Genomic DNA, 20,728 nt, shown 5'->3' with positions numbered 1-20,728 from the left:
AGGGAAATGATGCGGTAAGGCATGACTTAGGATGTGTGGATTGGAAAAGTAGATTCCAAGGCAAGAGCGTAATTGATATGTGGAACTTGTTCAAGGAGCAACTATTGAGTGTCCTTGATAAGTACGTACCTATCAGGCAGGGAGGAAAGGGTCGTGTGATGGAGCCGTGGTTTAATAAGGAATTGGAATCCCTTGTTAAATGGAAGAGAGCGGCCTATGTAAAGATGAGGCGTGAAGGTTCAATAGGGGCGATTGAGAGTTATAAGGTAGCCCGGAAGGACCTGAAGAGAGAGCTAAGAGCAGCAAGGAGGGGACATGAAAGGTCTTTAGTTGGTAGGATTAGGGAAAACCCTAAGGCTTTCTATAGGTATGTTAGGAATAAAAGAATGACTAGGGTAGGAATAGGTCCAATCAAGGATAGTAATGGGAAGTTGCGTGTGGAGGCTGAAGAGATTGGGGAGGCACTGAATGAATACTTTTCGTCAGTATTCACTCAGGAACAGGACATTGTTTGCTGATGTGAATAATGAGGCGCGAATAAGTAGAATGGATGGCTTTGAGATATGTAGAGAAGAGGTGTTGGAAATTCTGGCAAGGGTGAAAATAGATAAGTCCCCTGGGCCTGACGGCATTTATCTCAGGATTCTCTGGGAAGCAAGGGAGGAGATTGCAGAGCCATTGGCCTTGATTTTTGTGTCCTCTTTGTCTACAGGAGTAGTGCCGGAGGATTGGAGGCTAGCAAACGTGGTTCCCTTATTCAAGAAGGGGAGTAGGGATAATCCTAGTAACTATAGGCCAGTGAGTCTCACTTCTGTTGTGGGCAAAGTCTTAGAGAGAATTGTAAGGGATAGGATTTATGCACATCTGGATAAGAATAATATGATCAAGGATAGTCAGCATGGTTTTGTGAAGGGCAGGTCGTGCCTCACAAACCTTATTGAATTCTTTGAGAAGGTGACTAAGGAGGTAGATGAGGGGAAAGTGGTAGATGTGGTATATATGGATTTTAGTAAGGCGTTTGATAAGGTCCCCCATGGTAGGCTACTGCAGAAAATACAGAGATATGGCATTGAGGGTGAGTTGGAGGTTTGGATTAGGAATTGGCTGGCTGGAAGAAGACAGAGGGTAGTAGTTGATGGCAAAGGTTCATCTTGGAGTGCCGTCACTAGTGGTGTTCCGCAAGGATCTGTTTTGGGACCATTGCTGTTTGTCATTTTTATAAATGACCTGGAGGAAGGGTTAGAAGGTTGGGTGAGCAAGTTTGCGGATGATACGAAAGTCGGAGGAGTTGTAGACAGTGAGGAAGGATGTGGCAGGTTACAGCGGGATATAGAGAAGCTGCAGAGCTGGGCAGAAAGGTGGCAAATGGAGTTCAATGTAGCTAAGTGTGAGGTGATTCACTTTGGTAAGAGTAACAAAAAGATGGGGTACTGGGCTAATGGTCGGATACTTGGTAGTGTGGAAGAGCAGAGGGATCTTGGTGTCCATGTACACAGATCTCTGAAAGTTGCCACCCAGGTAAATAGTGCAGTGAAGGCGGCATATGGCGTACTGGCTTTTATTGGTAGAGGAATTGCGTTCCGGAGTCCTGAGGTCATGCTGCAGTTGTATAAGACTCTGGTGCGGCCGCATCTGGAATATTGTGTGCAGTTTTGGTCGCCATACTATAGGAAGGATGTGGAGGCACTGGAACGGGTGCAGAGGAAGTTTACCAGGATGTTGCCTGGTATGATAGGAAGATCCTATGAGGAAAGGCTGAGGCACTTGGGGTTGTTTTCATTGGAGAAAAGAAGGTTTAGGGGTGACTTGATAGAGGTGTACAAGATGATTAGGGGGTTAGATAGGGTTGACAGTGAGAACCTTTTTCCACGTATGGAGTCAGCTATTACAAGGGGACATAGCTTTAAATTAAGGGGGGGTAGATATAGGACTGATGTTAGGGGTAGGTTCTTCACTCAGCGAGTCGTAAGTTCATGGAATGCTCTGCCAGTAGCAGTGGTGGACTCTCCCTCTTTATGGGTATTTAAGCGGGCATTGGATAGGTATATGGAGGATAGTGGGTTAGTGTAGGTTAGGTGGGCTTTGATCGGCGCAACATCGAGGGCCGAAGGGCCTGTACTGCGCTGTATTCTTCTATGTTCTATGTTCTATGCTTGTGAGAAGATTTGTAGCTTGGGTGCTCGTTGTTGTGGCTCTGTTCACCGAGCTGGGAATTCGTGTTGCAAACGTTTCGTCCCCTGTCTGGGTGACATCCTCAGTGCTTGGGAACCTCCTGTGAAGCGCTTCTGTGATGTTTCCTCAGGCATTTATAGTGGTTTGTCTCTGCCGCTTCCGGTTGTCAGTTCCAGTGGTCGGTATATTGGGTCCAGGTCGATGTGCTTATTGATTGAATCTGTGGGTGAGTGCCATGCCTCTAGGAATTCCCTGGCTGTTCTGTTTGGCTTGCCCTATAATAGTAGTGTTGTCCCAATCGAACTCATGTTGCTGGTCATCTGCATGTGTGGCTACTAAGGATAGCTAGTCGTGTCGTTTTATGGCTAGTTGGTGTTCATGGACGCGAATCGTTAGCTGTATTCCTGTATGTCCTATGTAGTGTTTTGTGCAGTCCTCGCAGTCTGAGAGTGGCTGAGATTACCTAGGACCTTACCATTCAGTGTATAAGTCCTGCTAAGATTTGCTTCCCCTAAGTGCAGCACCTCACATTGATCTGAATTAAACTCCATCTGCCACTTCTCAGCCCATTGACCTATCTGGTCCAGATCCGGTTGTAATCTGAGGTAACCTTCTTCGCTGTCCACTGCACCTCCAATTTTGGTGTCATCTGCAAACTTACTAACTGTACCTCTTATGCTCGCATCCAAATCATTGATGTAAATGACAAAATGTGGAGGGCCCAGCACCGATCCTTGTGGCACTCCACTGGTCACAGGCCTCCAGTCCGAAAAACAACCCTCCACCACAACCCTCTGTCTTCTACCTTTGAGCCAGTTCTGTATCCAAATGGCTAGTTCTCCCTGTATTCCATGAGATCTAACCTTGCTCACCAGTTTCCCATGGGGAACCTTGTTGAACACCTTACTGAAGTCCATATACATCACATCTACTGCTCTGCCCTCAATCATCTTTGTTACTTCTTCAAAAAAACTCTAATCAAGTTTGTGAGACATGTTTTCCCACGCACAAAGTCATGTTGGCTATCCTGAATCAGTCCTTGCCTTTCCAAATACATGTACATCCTGTCCCTCAGGATTCCCTCCAACAACTTGTCCACCACCGAGGTCAGGCTCACCGGTCTATAGTTCCCTGGCTTGTCTTTACCCCACTTCTTAAACAGTGGCACCATGTTAGCCAACCTCCAGTCTTCCAGCACCTCACCTGTGACTATCGAAGATACAAATATCTCAGCCAGAGGCCCAGAAATCACTTCTCTAGCTTCCCACAGAATTTTCGGGTACACCTCATCAGGTGCTGGGGATTTATCCACTTTTAACCATTTCAAGACATCCAGCACTTCCTCCTCTATAATCTGGACATTTTGCAAGATGTCACCATTTATTTCCCTACAGTCTATATCTTCCATATCCTTTTCCACAGTAAATACTGATGCAAAATATTAGTTTAGTATCTGCCCCATTTTCTGTGGCTCCATACAAAGGCCGCTTTGCTGATCTTTGAGGGGCCCTATTCTCTCCCTAGTTACCCTTTTGTCCTTAATATATTTGTAAAAACCCTTTGGATTCTCCTTAATACTATTTCTTCTAAGAATCCTTAGTTTCTGGAAAAGTCTTAGTGAATTGGAAAATTGAGATTGCAATATCTTTATTCAAAAAGAAAAGAAAGAGGAAGGGTTTGGAGGGATATGGGCCAGGTGCTGGCAGGTGGGACTAGATTGGATTGGTGGATCTGGTCAGCATCAATAGGTTGGACTGAAGTGTGTATTTCCATGCTGTACGACTCTGACTCTGAGACAAAAGCTAACTACAGGCCAATTAGTTTAACACCAGTAATTGAGAATCCATTATAAAGGATGTAATAACAATATTTAGAAACATATAAATAGGTTGATTCAGCGCGACTTCACAAAGGAGAAATTATACCTGATAATTCTTTTTCGAATTCATTGGAGGTAACAAGCAGGATAGATAAAAGGTGTTTCAGTGGAGGCAATAGATATCTTCTAATCTACCCACTCAGAGGTATTATTACACACCTCCAGAGCAGGTAGGACTTGAACTTGGGCCTCTTGGCTTAGAAGCATGGACATTACAACTATACCAGAAGAATCCCTCCAGTATATATATTTATATTTCCAAACGAAAAAAGTGTTCAATGAGGTACCACACGTTAGAACATAGAACAATACAGCACAGAACAGGCCCTTCGGCCCACGATGTTGTGCCGAACTTCTATCCTAGATTAAGCACCCATCCATGTACCTATCCAAATGCCGCTTAAAGGTCGCCAATGAATCTGACTCTACCACTCCCTCGGGCAGCGCATTCCATGCCCCCACCACTCTCTGGGTAAAGAACCCACCCCTGACATCTCCCCTATACCTTCCACCCTTCACCTTAAATTTATGTCCCCTTGTAACACTCTGTTGTACCCGAGGAAAAAGTTTCTGACTGTCTACTCTATCTATTCCGCTGATCATCTTATAAACCTCTATCAAGTCACCCCTCATCCTTCGCCATTCCAACGAGAAAAGGCCGAGAACTCTCAACCTATCCTCGTACGACCTACTCTCCATTCCAGGCAACATCCTGGTAAATCTTCTCTGCACCCTCTCCAAAGCTTCCACATCTTTCCTAAAGTGAGGCGACCAGAACTGCACACAGTACTCCAAATGTGGCCTAACCAAAGTCCTGTACAGCTGCAACATCACCTCACGACTCTTGAATTCAATCCCTCTGCTAATGAACGATAATACTCCATAGGCCTTCTTACAAACTCTATCCACCTGAGTGGCAACCTTCAAAGATCTATGTACATAGACCCCAAGATCCCTCTGTTCCTCCACCTGACCAAGAACCCTACCATTAACCCTGTATTCCGCATTCTTATTTGTTCTTCCAAAATGGACCACCTCACACTTGGCAGGGTTGAACTCCATCTGCCACTCCTCAGCCCAGCTCTGCATCCTATCTAAGTCCCTCTGCAGCCGACAACAGCCCTCCTCACTGTCCACAACTCCACCTATCTTTGTATCATCTGCAAATTTACTGACCCACCCTTCGACTCCCTCCTCTAAGTCATTAATAAAAATTACAAACAGCAGAGGACCCAGAACTGATCCCTGCGGAACTCCACTTGTAACTGGACTCCATGCTGAATATTTACCATCTACCACCACTCTCTGACTTCTACCGGTTAGCCAGTTTTCTATCCAATTGGCCAAATTTCCCTCTATCCCATGCCTCCTGACTTTCCGCATAAGCCTACCATGGGGAACCTTATCAAATGCCTTACTAAAATCCATGTACACTACATCCACTGCTCTACCCTCATCCACATGCTTGGTCACCTCCTCGAAGAATTCAATAAGACTTGTAAGGCAAGACCTACCCTTCACAAATCCGTGCTGGCTGTCCCTAATCAAGCAGTGTCTTTCCAGATACTCGTAAATCCTATCCCTCAGTACCCTTTCCATTACTTTGCCTACCACAGAAGTAAGACTAACTGGCCTGTAATTCCCGGGGTTATCCCTATTCCCTTTTTTGAACAGGGGCACAACATTCGCTACTCTCCAGTCCCCTGGTACCACCCCAGTTGCCAGTGAAGACGAGAAGATCATTGCCAACGGTACTGCAATTTCCTCTCTTGCTTCCCACATAATCCTAGGATATATCCCGTCAGGCCCGGGGGACTTGTCTATCCTCAAGTTGTTCAAAATGTCCAACACATCTTCCTTCCTAACAGGTATCTCTTCTAGCTTATCAGTCCGTTTCACACTCTCCTCTTCAACAATACGGTCCCTCTCGTTCGTAAATACTGAAGAGAAGTACTTGTTCAAGACCTCTCCTATCTCTTCCGACTCAATACACAGTCTCCCACCACTGTCCTTGATCGGACCTACCCTCGTTCTCGTCATTCTCAGGTTTCTCACATATGCATAGAATGCCTTGGGGTTATCCTTGATCCTATCCGCCAGGGATTTTTCATGCCCTCTCTTAGCTCTCCTAATCCCTTTCTTCAGGTCCCTTCTGGCTATCCTGTATCCCTCCACTGCTCTGTCTGAACCTTGTTTCCTCAACCTTATGTAAGCCTCCTTCTTCCTCTTTACTAGACATTCAACCTCCCTCGTCAACCAAGGCTCCCTCACACGACCATTTCTTTCCTGCCTGATCGGTACATACATATCAAGGACACGTCGTATCTGCTCCTTGAAAAAGTCCCACATTTCCACCACATCCTTCCCTAACAGCCTATGCTCCCAACGTATGCTCCTCAAATCCTGTCTTACAGCATCGTAATTTCCCTTCCCCCAATTGTAAAATCTACCTTGTTGTGCGCACCTATCTCTCTCCATAACCAAGGTGAAAGTCACAGAATTGTGGTCGCCATCACCAAAATGTTCACCCACTAACAAGCCCACCACTTGTCCCGGTTCGTTACCGAGTACCAAATCCAATATGGCCTCCCCTCTGGTTGGACAATCTACATACTGCGTTAGAAAAGCTTCCTGGACACACTGCACAAACACCGCCCCATCCAATCTACTTGATCGAAAGAGCTTCCAATCAATATTTGGGAAGTTGAAGTCGCCCATGACTACGACCCTGTGGCTTCTGCACCTTTCCAAAATCTGTTTCCCAATCTGTTTCTCCACATCTCTGCTGCTATTGGGAGACCTATAATAAACACCCAACAAGGTGACTGCACCTTTCCTATTTCTGACTTCAGCCCATACTACCTCCAGAGGCAGATCCCCCTCAAACTTCCTTTCTGCAGCCGTTATACCATTTCTAATTAGCAATGCCACCCCCCCTCCTTTTTTACCACCCTCCCTAATCTTACTGAAACATCTGTAACCAGGAACCTCCAACAGCCATTCCTGTCCCTCATCTATCCATGTTTCCGTGATGGCCACAACATCGTAGTCCCAGGTACCGATCCACGCCTTAAGTTCACCCACCTTATTTCTGATACTCCTTGCATTGAAGTATACGCACTTGAGCCCATCTCTGTGTCCGCAAGTAGTCCCTGTCAGTGCTACCTTCTCCACAGCTTCCCTACAGTCTTGGACATCCTGACACACAGCTAGCTTACTTGCTGGACTACAAGTCCGGATCCCATCCCCCTGCCAAATTAGTTTAAACCCCCCCCGAAGAGTGCTAGCAAACCTACCCCCCAGGATATTGGTGCCCTTCTGGTTCAGGTGCAACCCGTCCTGTTTATACAGGTCCCACCTTCCCCAGAATGCAGTCCAATTGTCCAAATATCTGAAGCCCTCCCTCCTACACCATCCTTGCAGCCACGTGTTCAACTGCACTCTCTCCCTATTCTTTGCCTCTCTGTCACGTGGCACCGGCAACAACCCAGAGATGACGACTCTGTCTGTCCTAGCTTTTAGCTTCCAGCCTAACTCCTTGAGCTCTTGAATGACCTCCCCACCCCTCTTCCTACCTATGTCGTTGGTGCCAATGTGTACCACTTCTGGCTGCACACCCTTCCCCTTAAGGATTCTGAAGACACGGTCCGAGACGTCTCGGACCCTAGCACCCGGGAGGCAACAAACCAGCCGAGAGTCTCGCTCATGTCCACAGAACCGCCTGTCTGTCCCTCTAACTAGAGAGTCCCCTATAACTAGCGCTCTCCTCTTCTCCCCCTTTCCCTTCTGAATCTCAGAGCCACAGACCCCTTCACTGCAGCTTACACCTGCAAGGCTGTCCCCCCCAACAGTTTCCAAAGCTGCATACTTATTTTTTAGGGGAACGACCACAGGGGAACCCTGCACTGCCTGTTTCTTCCCCTTCCCACCTCTAACTGTTACCCAGCTACCTCTGTTCTCTGGCGTAACTATATCCCTGTAGCTTCTATCGATCACCCTCTCAGCCTCTTGAATAATCCTCAGCTCATCCAGCTCCAGTTCCAGTTCCCTAACTCGTTCGGTGAGGATCAGGATCTGACTGCATTTCCTGCACACGAAGTCGGCAGGAGTATCGGTGGTCACCCCTACCTCAAACATCCTGCAGGAGGAACATTCCACCGCCTGCGCTGCCATGACTGTACACTGTCTCCAAAAACAAGAACACTGAGTCAATAACCTGGGGTCTAGAACACACCCACTCAAATACTAATCACTTACCTTCCCGCCCAGCTATGCGCTCCAACCTCACTTCCGCTGCCCGCTACAGGTAAGTAATTTTGAAACAAACTGTCTTACCTTAGCTGTAGTCTCCCGGGTTCGTTTTTCCTCGGCCGCTGCTCCCACTCAAAAATTAGGCTACTTAGTAAGGCTAGGCTACTTAGTAAGGACCCATGGTACTGGGGGTAGTATATTAGCACATTAACGCAAGACAGACAGAGTTGGGATAGAGGAGGCATTTTCAAGATGACAATCTATAGCTAGTGGAGTGCCAGTGTTAGGGCCACAATTATTTATCAGACATACTAATGACTTGGATGACAGATGTGAATGTACTATCACCAAGTTTCATATGTCACAGTTAGGTGGGAAGACAAGTGGTGATATAGACAAGTTGTGTGAATGGACAAAAATTTGGTAGATGGATGATATGGAAATAGACAGATGAGGTTGATTTTCTTTCTCTCAAAGAATCTCTGAGGTTTGTTATCACGGGGGACTGTAGAGCTTGGGTCATTACATATATTGAAGGCTGGAGATAGATAGATATTTGATCAAAGGGTAATCAGTGTTTGGGAGGAAAGGCACAATGGTACAGTTGCAGATCAGATGCAGACTCTGATGGCCAAATTATCTATTTTTGCTCCTAACCTTAGTCAAGTTCATCATTTCACTCAAATGATGCCAGTCATTCACCTTGGAAAATTTCAGAAAAGGCAACTTTAAAGAAAAATAAAGTTGTTGTAGACATACATTAGAAAATTATAGCTTTGCTGTTACGGTAATGTTTCACAGTTTATAAAACACATTAACAGAAATAATGTAATTTCCAAAGCAAAGCTGAATGTAACACTAAGTTGATTAAATAATTAGCATTTAAAATGTAAACTTGGTCCTCCTCACTCACCAAACTAGATGCAGTGACCTCACTGTAAAGAAGTCCAAAAGGTACAATGAGAAAATGTTCCTGTTCAGAGCTGACTCTGACCTATAGGAAACAACAGTAAAAAAAAAAACTTGCCTTCAGTTATTATTACATTATCATTTTATAATGAATACATAATGCTTTTAAGAAAAGGAAATCCACATGAGTACAGTTTGTAGCTAAGCTGAAGTTATAAGAAAAGATTCCTATCCTAAGCTGAGGTTTTGATGTAAGAGTTACTTAAATAATTGATATCACATTGCTAGTAATTTAGACAATTCAAAACCCATATAACCTGGACAAAACAGTAATATTTCAGAGATAGGTGGCATTTGCCAATTGGGAATCAACTGGAAACTTAAAATTTTCTTTCCACTATGAGAAAATTTTAAGTGTGCCGTTAACTAAAACTATTTTTGTCTACTATACTTTTAAAAAGTCAGATCTGCCATTTTGTAATGTGAGAGAGTTTAGGATATAGTTTTTTTTATACAATGTGTACAGAAATTTGTTCAGGTTATAGAAATTGGAGTCAAAATTTTGTTTTCAAAGCAATGACTATTTTGCATTTACAGCCATGTAAATCAATGACGCTGATTACTACTAATTTACTCATCCAAACAGTTTTCTTTTTAGTAATTTTGAAGACTAAGATACAACAGATTATAAAGCAGCACGGTGGCTCAGTGGTTAGAACTGTTGCCTCACAGCATCAGGCACCCCAGCTTGATTCCAGCTTCAGGCGACTGTGTGGAATTTGCACATTCTCCCCATGTCTGCACTGGTATCATCCGGGTGCTCTGGTTTCCTCCCAGAGTCCAAAGATGTACAGGGTAGGTGGACTGGCCATGCTAAATTGCCCATTAGTGTGCAGGAATGTGTAGACTAGGTGCATTAGTCAGGGGAAATATACAGCAATACTGTACTGAGTTGGGGGGAAGGGAAAGTGAAAGCGACAGGGAGTATGGAGGTAAATGGAAAGATAAGCAGCAGGATAGCATGTTTCCAGGCGGATTTAAAATTGAGGCAGACTGAGAATGCAGAAAAAAGCAAGGATAACTTAGGACATATGACTTACAACATCTCTAATAAGGAAGTTAGCATTAAGGCACTTTACCTGAATGCTCGTAGCATTCATAACAAAGCCGATGAATTAATGGCACAGATAATAGTGAATGATTATGATGTAGTAGGCATCACAGAGACTTGGTTACAGGGGGGTCAGGACTGGCAGTTAAACCTCCATGGTTTTTCAACTTATCGAAAAGACAGAGAGGTGGGCAGAGGGGGTGGGGTTGCCTTGTTAGTTAAGAACAAAATTAAATCTATGGTATTGAATGACATAGCGTCGGATGATGTGGAGTCTGTGTGGGTGGAATTGAGGAACCACAAAGGCAAAAAAACCATAATTGGAGTTGTGTACAGACCTCCTAACAGTGGTCAGGACCAGGGACGCAACATGTACCGGGAAATAGAGAAGGCATGTCAGAAAGGCAAGGTTACATTGATCATGGGTGACTTCAATATGCAGGTGGACTGGGTAAATAATGTTGCTAGTGGATCTAAAGAAAGGGAATTCATGGAATGCTTACAGGATGGCTTTTTGGAACAGCTTGTCATGGAGCCCACAAGAGAGCAGGCTATTCTGGACCTAGTGCTTTGCAATGAACCAGACTCTATAAAAGATCTTAAAGTAAGGGAACCCTTAGGAAGTAGCGACCATAATATGGTAGAGTTCAGTCTGGAGTTTGAAAGGGAGAAGGCAAAATCTGATGTAATGGTGTTACAGTTGAATAAAGGTAATTATGAGGGCATGAGAGAGGAACTGACTAAAATAGACTGGAAGCAGAGGCTAACCGGGAAGACACTAGAGCAAAAATGGCAGGAGTTTGTAGGTATAATTGAGGACACTGTACAGAGGTTCATTCCCAAGAAAAGGAAGATTAACCGGGGAGGGATTAGACAACCTTGGCTGACAAAGGAAGTCAGGAAATGTATTAAAGAAAAAGAGAGATCCTATAAAGTGGCTAAGAACAGTGGGAAATCAGAAGATTGGGAAGGATACAAAAGCAAACAGAGGATAACAAAGAGTGTAATAAGAAATGAGAGGATCAAATATGAAGGTAGGCTAGCCAGTAATATTAGAAATAATAGTAAAAGTTTCTTTCAGTACATAAGAAACAAACGACAGGCAAAAGTAGACATTGGGCCACTTCAAACTGATGCAGGGAGCCTAGTGATGGGAGATAAGGAAATAGCAGGAGAACTTAACAAGTACTTTGCGTCAGTTTTCACAGTGGAAGACATGAGTAATATCCCAAAAATTAAAGGGTGTCACGGGGCTGAGTTGAGTATGGTTGCCATTACGAAAGAGATAGTGCTAGAAAAGTTAAAAAGTCTTAAAATTGATAAATCTCCTGGCCCCGATGGGATACACCCTAGAGTTCTGAGAGAGGTTGCTGAGGAAATAGCAGAGGCATTGGTTGAGATCTTTCAAGAGTCACTGGAGTCAGGAAAGGTCCCGGATGATTGGAAGATGGCTGTAGTAACCCCCTTGTTCAAGAAAGGATCAAGGCAAAAGATGGAAAATTATAGGCCAATCAGCTTAATCTCGGTTGTTGGTAAAATTCTAGAATCCATCATTAAGGATGAGGTTTCTAAATTCTTGGAAGAGCAGAGTCTGATTAGAACAAGTCAACATGGATTTAGTAAAGGGAGGTCATGCCTGACAAACCTGTTGGAATTTTTTGAAGAGGTAACAAGTAGGTTAGACCAGGGAAACCCAGTGGATGTGGTCTATCTGGACTTTCAAAAGGCCTTTGATAAGGTGCCACACGGGAGGCTGCTGAGCAAGGTGAGGGCCCATGGTGTTCGAGGTGAGCTGCTGGGATGGATTGAGGATTGGCTATCTAACAGAAGGCAGAGAGTTGGGATAAAAGGTTCTTTTTCAGAATGGCAGCCGGTGACGAGCGGTGTCCCGCAGGGTTCGGTGCTGGGGCCACAGCTGTTCGCATTATATATTAATGATTTGGATGAGGGAACCGGGGGCATTCTAGCGAAGTTTGCCGATGATACGAAGTTAGGTGGACAGGCAGGTAGTACTGAGGAAGTGGGGAGGCTACAGAAGGATCTAGACAGGTTGGGAGAGTGGTCCAGGAAATGGCTGATGGAATTTAACATGAGCAAGTGCGAGGTCTTGCACTTTGGCAAAAAGAATAAAAGCATGGACTACTTTCTAAATGGTGAGAAACTTAATAAAGCCAAAGCACAAAGGGATCTGGGAGTGCTAGTCGAGGATTCTCTAAAGGTAAACATGCAGGTTGAGTCTGTGATTAAGAAAGCGAATGCAATGTTGTCTCTTATCTCAAGAGGGTTGGAATATAAAAGCAGAGATGTACTACTAAGACTTTATAAAGCTCTGGTTAGGCCCCATTTGGAGTACTGTGTCCAGTTTTGGTCCCCACACCTCAGCAAGGACATACTGGCACTGGAACGTGTCCAGCGGAGATTCACACGGATGATCCCTGGAATGACAGGTCTAGCATATGAGGAACGGCTGAGGATACTGGGATTGTATTCGTTGGAGTTTAGAAGATTAAGGGGAGATCTAATAGAGACGTACAAAATAATACATGGCTTTGAAAAGGTGGATGCTAGAAAATTGTTTCTGTTAGGCGAGGAGACTAGGACCCGTGGACACAGCCTTAGAATTAGAGGGGGTCATTTCAGAACGGAAATGCGGAGACATTTCTTCAGCCAGAGAGTGGTGGGCCTGTGGAATTCATTGCCACGGAGTGCAGTGGAAGCCGGGACGCTAAATGTCTTCAAGGCCAAGATTGATAGGTTCTTGTTGTCTAGAGGAATTAAGGGCTACGGGGAGAACGCTGGCAAGTGGAGCTGAAATGCGCATCAGCCATGATTGAATGGCGGAGTGGACTCGATGGGCCAAATGGCCTTACTTCCACTCCTATGTCTTATGGTCTTATGGAGAATGGGGTGGGATACTCGAAGGGTCGGTGTGGACTTGGTGGGCCAAATGGCCTGTTTCCACACTGTAAGGATTCTATTAATGAATTCTATGAATTAGGTGCTCTATGTTGCAGACAGGTATGAAGTAAGTTGCAGGAAACTCAAGCAGCTTTAACGGGGCACTATTTGGTAAAATGACGCTAGAGTTATTTCCAAATGTACTCCAGAACATCAGCCATTGAAATTCTCATCAGTGCCAGCCAATGCTCTCCTGGGAGAAGGTGAGGACTGCAGGCGATCAGAGTCAAAAGTGTGGCAATGGAAAAGCACAGCAGCTCAGGCAGCATCCAAGGAGCAGGGAGTCAATCGCTCCCATGAATGGCCTGCCATTCTTCTGTTAACTTTAGTTCATCTAAGAGTCGTCTTCTTGTATCCTGTGTTGCGTCAGATCTAGCTTGCCAATCAGTCTTTTTCTCAGGGACCTACTTCAGCTTCCAGTGTGACTATTTTATTTTCATTTATTCTTCTGTTTAATTCCTTTCAGTTTTGTCCCTGCTGTTCTGTAATTTGCTTCAGCATCCCCACCACCCCATCCAGCTATTCTGACACCAGCCTTGTACACCAAGACTATTAAACAAGATGGCAGAGTGGTTTCACAGAAAATCAGACACAAACAATCATTGCGTGCAACATAGTAGCACAGGAAACCTCCAAAAAAGTAAGTACCATAAATCTACTAATTCAATTGCGCTGAGACACACTGCAGAGTTACAAAACTGACAGGTACATTAAACGGGAAAAAAAAAGTCTGTTGAATTTTATTGAGGAGACTTTAAAGAAATTTACCAATTCGAAGTCTAACTACAGAACTGTGATAAAACATATTTCTCAATCACATTTACACAAACCATTTTTTCACCATCTACTTAAGTTCAGCAAACTAAGTTGCTGTGAACAGAAAGAACAAAATAAAACATTTTTTGTAAAATGTACATTTTCATCCAGTCAGTAAAACTAGGATTATGTATATATTAAACTTTTATTTTAAAAAGAGGAACGTGTGGAGCTCAATTTACTGTAATGTGGTTGTAGATAAGTTGCGACCATCCGAAGAGGTCTGCCAGTCTGTGGAAGGCTGCTAGCTTACAACGTAGCAATTTCTCTCCTTTTTCATATGCAACGGATTCAGATCCTCGGAGATCATTCACAGGTGTAACCATTCCAAGACCTTAAAAAAATATACATCCACAATTAGCAGCACAGCAATGCATTAACAGTAGCATTCAGTTAAAGAAATTTATTCAGCAAAGAGGAAGTAGATACTCATTTTAATTAGAAATTGCCACAAATGAAGAATTATTTTATAAATAAAGACTTCGGAAGAGTAGTAGAAATTAGATAGATTTGAGAATCAAGTATCATGAAAGCAGACAGAAAAGTGAGTTGAGACAACTAGGTCAGTCATGACCTTATTGAAAGGCGGAACAGGCTCAGAAGGCTGAAGGGTCTGCTTTTCCTCCCAAGTCCTGTGTCTTTAGAACTGATTCAGCACTAGTCTACCAGATCAGAAGCAATTGGCAGCAGGAATGAAGAAATATCACCATCTTCAAGTCACACATCAGATGATTTGGAAATATTTCAACATTTCATCATTGTCATTGGATCAAAGTTCTGGACTGCCTCATTTAACAGCTTTCAGAGTGTACTTTCAATACTGCAGCTATTCAAAAACGTGGCAACATCGGAAGGGCAACAAATATCGATCTTGTCAGTGATGCTGTCATCCTAGATGCTCTTTGATGGCACTTTTTTTTTTGCCAATTGTACATTTTAGATGAGTTCTAAAAAAATCTTAAGTTAACGCTTCATTGTGACAGAGCGGCGAGGAGAGGTGAGGTGAAGCGAGGGCTGCCAGGAAGGGTTGGTTTTCCTGCTTAAAAAAAGGGACTTACCTCGGGAGTCGGGCCTCCATTTTGACAGAGTGGCGAGGAGAGGTGGTGAGGTGAAGCGAGGACTGCTGGGAAGGTAAGGGCTTAATTTATGTTTGGGGAGTGGCTAAACTCAAGATACTACGTGTAGTATCTGCCCCCCACACTACCAAAAGAAAGAGACTCTAAGGAAGGCTTTTATTTCTTTATCTTTTTTAATCTTTCTTTTTCATATATTTAAGTGCACTGTTTGGTTTTAGTTAGTTCACAAAGCTAAGCTTACAATGGTAGGGGACCTCAGACCTGTGGAATGTGCCTCTCGCTCGATGTGGGAGCTTAGGAACATGTTGGACGCTCCTGACTCTTACACTTGCAAGAAGTGTGTCGAGCTTCAGCTCTTGGTTGACCACATGACAGCTCTGGAGCTGCGGATGGACTCACTGTGGAGCATCCGCAAAGCTGAGTGATAGTGGATAGCACGTTTAGTGAACTGGTCACACTGCAGGTTAGAATTCCTGAGGGAGACAGTGAATGGGTGACCAAAAGACAGAGTAGGAAGGCAGTGCAGGTGTCCCCTGCGGTCATCTCCCTCCAAAACAGGTATACCATTTTGGATACTGATGGTGGGAGATGGCTCACCAGGAGAGGGCAGCAGTTGTCAAGATCATGGCACCGTGGCGGGCACTGCTATTCAGATGGGCGGGAAAAAGACTCTTAGGGCCATAGTCATAGGGGATTCTATTGAGAGGAGTAGGTAGGCGGCTCTGTGGCTGAAAACGGGACTCCCAGATGGTACATTGTCTCCCTGGTGCTCGGGTCAGGAATGTCACCGATCAGCTGCAGCGCATTCTAAAAGGAGATGGTGAACAGCCAGTTGTCTTGGTGCATATAGGTACCAACGATAAGTAGAAAACAAGATGAGGTCCCGAAAGAAGAATTCAGGGAGCTAGGAGAGAAGTTAAAGAGGAGGACCTCAAAAGGTAGTGATCACGGGATTACTACCAGAGCCATGTGCTAGCCAGCGTAGAAATGAAAAAATAGGCAGGATGAACATGTGGCTTGAGAGATGATATAGGGAGGGAGGAATTCAGATTTGTTGGACATTGGGACCGGTTCTGGGGAAGGTGGGACTATTACAAAATGGACGGTCTCCATCTGAACCAGGCCGGAACCAATGTCTTTGGGGGAGTTTTTGCTATTGCTGTTGGGGAGGTTTTAAAGTAATGTGGCAGGGGACTGGGAACCAGAAGAGAAAACAAGTAGGCAGCGAGGTGGATACTGGAGACTGTAAGAATCATGAAGATAGCATTAATAAAAAGAAGAGCAGGCAGGGAGCAGATGAGTGCAAAAGAACTGGTGGCCTGAAATGCATCTACTTTAATGCAAGGAATATCTTTAGTGTAAGGAATATAATGTGTAAGGCAGATGAACTTCGGGCTTGGATTGGTGCCTGGGAGTATGATATTATTGCAAATCAGAGAGAGACTTGGTTGAAGGGCATGATGATTGGCAACTGAATGTTCCAGGATATAGACACTTCAGACAGGACAGGAAAGTAAAAGGGGTGGGGGTGTGGAGTTGCATTGCTGGTCAGGGATGATATCATGGCTGTGCTAAAGGAGGACACTATGGAGGTCTTGGGTAGTGAGGCATTATGAGTGGAGCGAGAGATAAGAAGGGTGCAGTTACATAATTGGGGCTGTATTACAGGCCTCCCAACAGTGAGCATGAGATAGAACAAACAGGTAAATAGATTATGGAACAATATAGAAGCAACAGGGTAGGGGTGATGGGAGATTTTAATTTTCCCAACATTGACTGGGATACACTTAGCGTCAGGAGGTCTGGATGGGGTAGAATTTGTAAGAAGCATCCAGGAGAGTTTTCTAGAGCAGTAGGTCAATAGCCAGACGAGGGAAGGGGCCATATTGGACCTGATACTGTGAAACAAGCCAGAACAGGTGGTAGAAGTTGCAGTGGGGGATTTCTTTGGGAACTGTGACCACAATTCTGTAAGTTTTAGAATACTTGTAGATAGAGATGAGAGTGGTCCTAAGGGAAGAGTACTAAACTGGGCCAGGCCAATTATATCAAAATTAGGCAGGAGCTCAGAAATATGGATTGGAAACAGCTATTTGAAGGGAAGTCCAAATGTGGGAGGCTTTCAAAGATAGGCTAAAGATAGTGCAGGATAGGCATGTCCCATTGAAGGCAAAGGATAAGAAGGGCAAGATTCGTGAACCGTAGATAACAGGAGAAATTGTACAACTAGCCAGGAGGAAAAGGGAAGTGTACATAAGGTCTAGGCAACTAAGAACAAAATGGGCCCTGGAGGAATAATCAGAAGAGTAGGACAAGTCTTAAACGAGGAATCAAGTAGGTTAAAAGGAGTCATGAAATAGCTTTAGCAAGCAGAATTAAGGAGAATCCCAAAGCATTTTATTTTTATATCAGAAGCAAGTGGGTAACTAGAGAAAGGATTGGTCCACTAAAGGATAATGAAGGAAAGCTGTGTGTCGAACCTGAGAGAATGGGCGAGATTCTGAATGATTACTTTGCATCAGTGTTCAGAGGAGAGGAACATGATGAATCGAGATTAGAGATAGAAGTTTGATTAGTCTGGATCACGTTGACATAAGTAGGGAAGATGTGTTGGGTAGGCTAGGGGTTATTAAGGTGGTCAAATGTCCAGAACCAGATGGGATCTATCCCAGGTTGCTGAAGGAGGTGAGAGAGGAAATAGCTGGGTCCCTGACAGATATCTTTGTGGCATCCTTAAATACAGGTGAAGTGCCAGACTGGAAGGTTGCTCATGTTGTTCCCCCTGTACAAGGGTAGTAGGGATATTCTGGTAACTACAGACCAATGAGCCTGATGTCAGTGGTGGGAAAGTTGCTGGAGAAGGTATGAGGGATAGGATCTATTTACGTTTAGAAAAGAATGGGCTTATCAGTGATAGGCAACATGGTTTTGTGCTGGGGAGATCATGCCTTACCAACTTAATAGAGTTCTTTGAGGAAGAAGTGACCAAGTTATAGATGAAGGAAGGGCTGTTGATGTCATATACATGGACTTTAGTAAGGCGTTGGAGAAGGTTCCCCATGGTAGACTAATGGAGAAAGTGAAGTCACATGGTGTGCAGGGTGTTCTAGCTAGGTGGATAAAGAACTGATTGAGCAACAGGAGACAGAGTGCACTAGTTGAAGGGAGTTTCTTGAAATGGAGAAAGGTAACCAGTGGCGTTCCACAGGGGTCAGTGTTGGGGCCACTGTTGTTTGCAATATACATAAATGATCTGTAAGAGGGCACTGTTGGTATGATCAGCAAGTTTGCAGATGGCACAAAGATTGGTGGAGTAGCAGAAAGTATAAGGGACTGTCAGAGAATACTGGAGGATATAGACAGACTGGAGGAGTTGGACGGAAAATTGGCAGGTGGTTTTCAATCCAGACAAATGCATTTAGGCAAGACTAATTCTAGAGCGAATTATACAATGAACAGAAGAGCCTTGGGAAAAGTTGATGGGCAGAGAGATCTGGGAGTGCAGGTCCATTGTACCCAAAAGGTTGCTGTACAGGTGGATAGTGTGATCAAGAAGGCATATAGTATGCTTGCCTTCATTGGATGGGATATTGAGTATAAGACCTGGCAAGTCATGTTAAAATTGTACAAGACATTGGTTCGGCCGCATTTAGAATACTGTGTACTGTTCTGGTCGCCACATTACCAAAAGGATGTGGACGCTTTGGAGAGGGTGCAGAGAAGGTTTATGGGGATGTTGCCTGGTATGGAAGGTGCTAGCTATAAAGAGGGGTTGAGTAGGTTAGGTTTGTTTTCATTCGAAAAAAAAAGATGGGGGTGTGGGGGAAACCTGATTGAGGTTTACAGAATCATGAAGGGTATAGAGTGGATAGAGACAAGCTTCTTCCCAGGGTGAAGAATTCAATAATATGGGGTTATGCTTTCAAGGTGAGAGGTGGAAAGTTTAAGGGGGAATACATGTGGCAAGTACTTCACACAGAGGGTGGTGGGTATCTGGAACACATTGCCAACAGAGGTGGTAGAGGCAGGCACAGTAGATTCATTTAAGATGCATCTGGACAGATGCACGAGTAGGTGGGGAACAGAGAGATATAGATGCTTAGGAATTGACCGACAGGTTTAGACAGTACATTTGGATTGGCTCAGGCTTGGAGGGTCGAAGGGCTTGTTCCTGGGTTGTAAATTTTCTTTGTTCTTCTCAGCAATTGGGAGCCAGAGAATTGTACATTCCTGATTAAGGGCTTTTGCCTGAAATGTTGATTTTCCTGCTCCTCGGATGCTGCCTGACCTGCTGTGCTTTTCAGCACCAGTCTAATCTTTACTTTGAACTCCAGCATCTGCAGTCCTCACTTTCACCTAATTGTACTTTCAAGCCCAACTACAAGATACAAACAAATATCAGGACTAATACTTTAATACAGTAATCTTTGAGACCTTATTGTTTGAATAAGATGTTAAAACAAATCTTCATCTACCTGCTCAAGTATAACAGATCCAACAACACTTCTCCAATGGATATCAGGAGTTTTCTATGTCCTTGCCAACACGTCAAAACTGATTAATTGATTATTTATCTCAATCTGTGTAACCTTTCTTTTAATATAAATTGTTTGTTGTATGGCCATTAACAGCAGCAACTATGTAATTTACTGGCAACAAAATAATTTGGGATGGCTAGAGGAGGTGAAAGATGCAACATAAAATGCTTTCCTTTTTTCTGTGCATTCATTACCCATAGCAAGTTAGAGCATGGGTAACAGTCTTGACAGCTTATGCTTTTTATTCTGTGATCATAATCCTGTTGGCCCTCTGGAGAAATAAGAGCAGAAAAGAAACAGCCCAAGTAAGCCTTTTTGGTGTCTCTGAATAACCTGGAAAGAGAGCTTGCCTCCATTAAATGTTAGAAATTAGATTAGATTAGATTAGATTACTTACAGTGTGGAAACAGGCCCTTCGGCCCAACAAGTCCACACCGCCCCGCTGAAGCGCAACCCACCCATACCCCTACATCTACCCCTTACCTAACACTAAGGGCAATTTAGCATGGCCAATTCACCTGACCTGCACATCTTTGGACTGTGGGAGGAAACCGGAGCACCCGGAGGAAACCCACGCAGACACGGGGAGGACGTGCAAACTCCACACAGTTAGTCGCCTGAGGCGGGAATTGAACCCGGGTCTCTGGCGCTGTGAGGCTGCAGTGCTAACCACTGTGCCACCGTGCCACCCATAATGAATGCTTTTGAGATCAAAGTCAAACTCTTGACCTTATTAGATAAAAAAAATCAATAAATACACTGCAATCAGTGGCAGTGCGAAAGATAAAGCCATGAGTTTAATGGCTATCACTAGTGCTCTCCCATACTCCATTGTACTTAAAATGATAATTTTTGCTGATTCTTGGTTTTACAAGTTACATATTATCATGCCACATGAAACTGTGCAAACAATCATACAGGACTAGAGACATTAACTTTAGTTCTCTCTCACAAATGCTACCAGACCGGAGTTTCTCCAGCACCGTATTTTTATTTCTATGCTGCTATATTTTCTATT

The 20,728-nt window shown here is 44.2% G+C and overlaps 1 protein-coding gene across 11 annotated transcripts in view; it reads right to left on the bottom strand.

Annotated features, from left to right (window-relative positions):
* add1 (adducin 1 (alpha)) overlaps positions 1 to 20,728 on the bottom strand; it is a 189,815-nt gene that overhangs the window by 84,539 nt on the left and 84,548 nt on the right. For all 11 annotated transcript variants that reach the window (XM_072594254.1, XM_072594181.1, XM_072594264.1 and 8 more), the window contains 2 exons: positions 14,279 to 14,430; positions 9,216 to 9,296 (listed from right to left, as the gene is read on the bottom strand). In XM_072594254.1, coding sequence (XP_072450355.1) covers positions 9,216 to 9,296; positions 14,279 to 14,430 — 233 coding nt within the window. The remainder of the gene's footprint in view (positions 1 to 9,215; positions 9,297 to 14,278; positions 14,431 to 20,728) is intronic.

Source organism: Chiloscyllium punctatum, chromosome 2 (genome assembly GCF_047496795.1).
Source record: "Chiloscyllium punctatum isolate Juve2018m chromosome 2, sChiPun1.3, whole genome shotgun sequence".
Lineage (NCBI taxonomy): Eukaryota > Metazoa > Chordata > Chondrichthyes > Orectolobiformes > Hemiscylliidae > Chiloscyllium > Chiloscyllium punctatum.
This window is presented reverse-complemented; position numbering and strand designations above follow the sequence as displayed.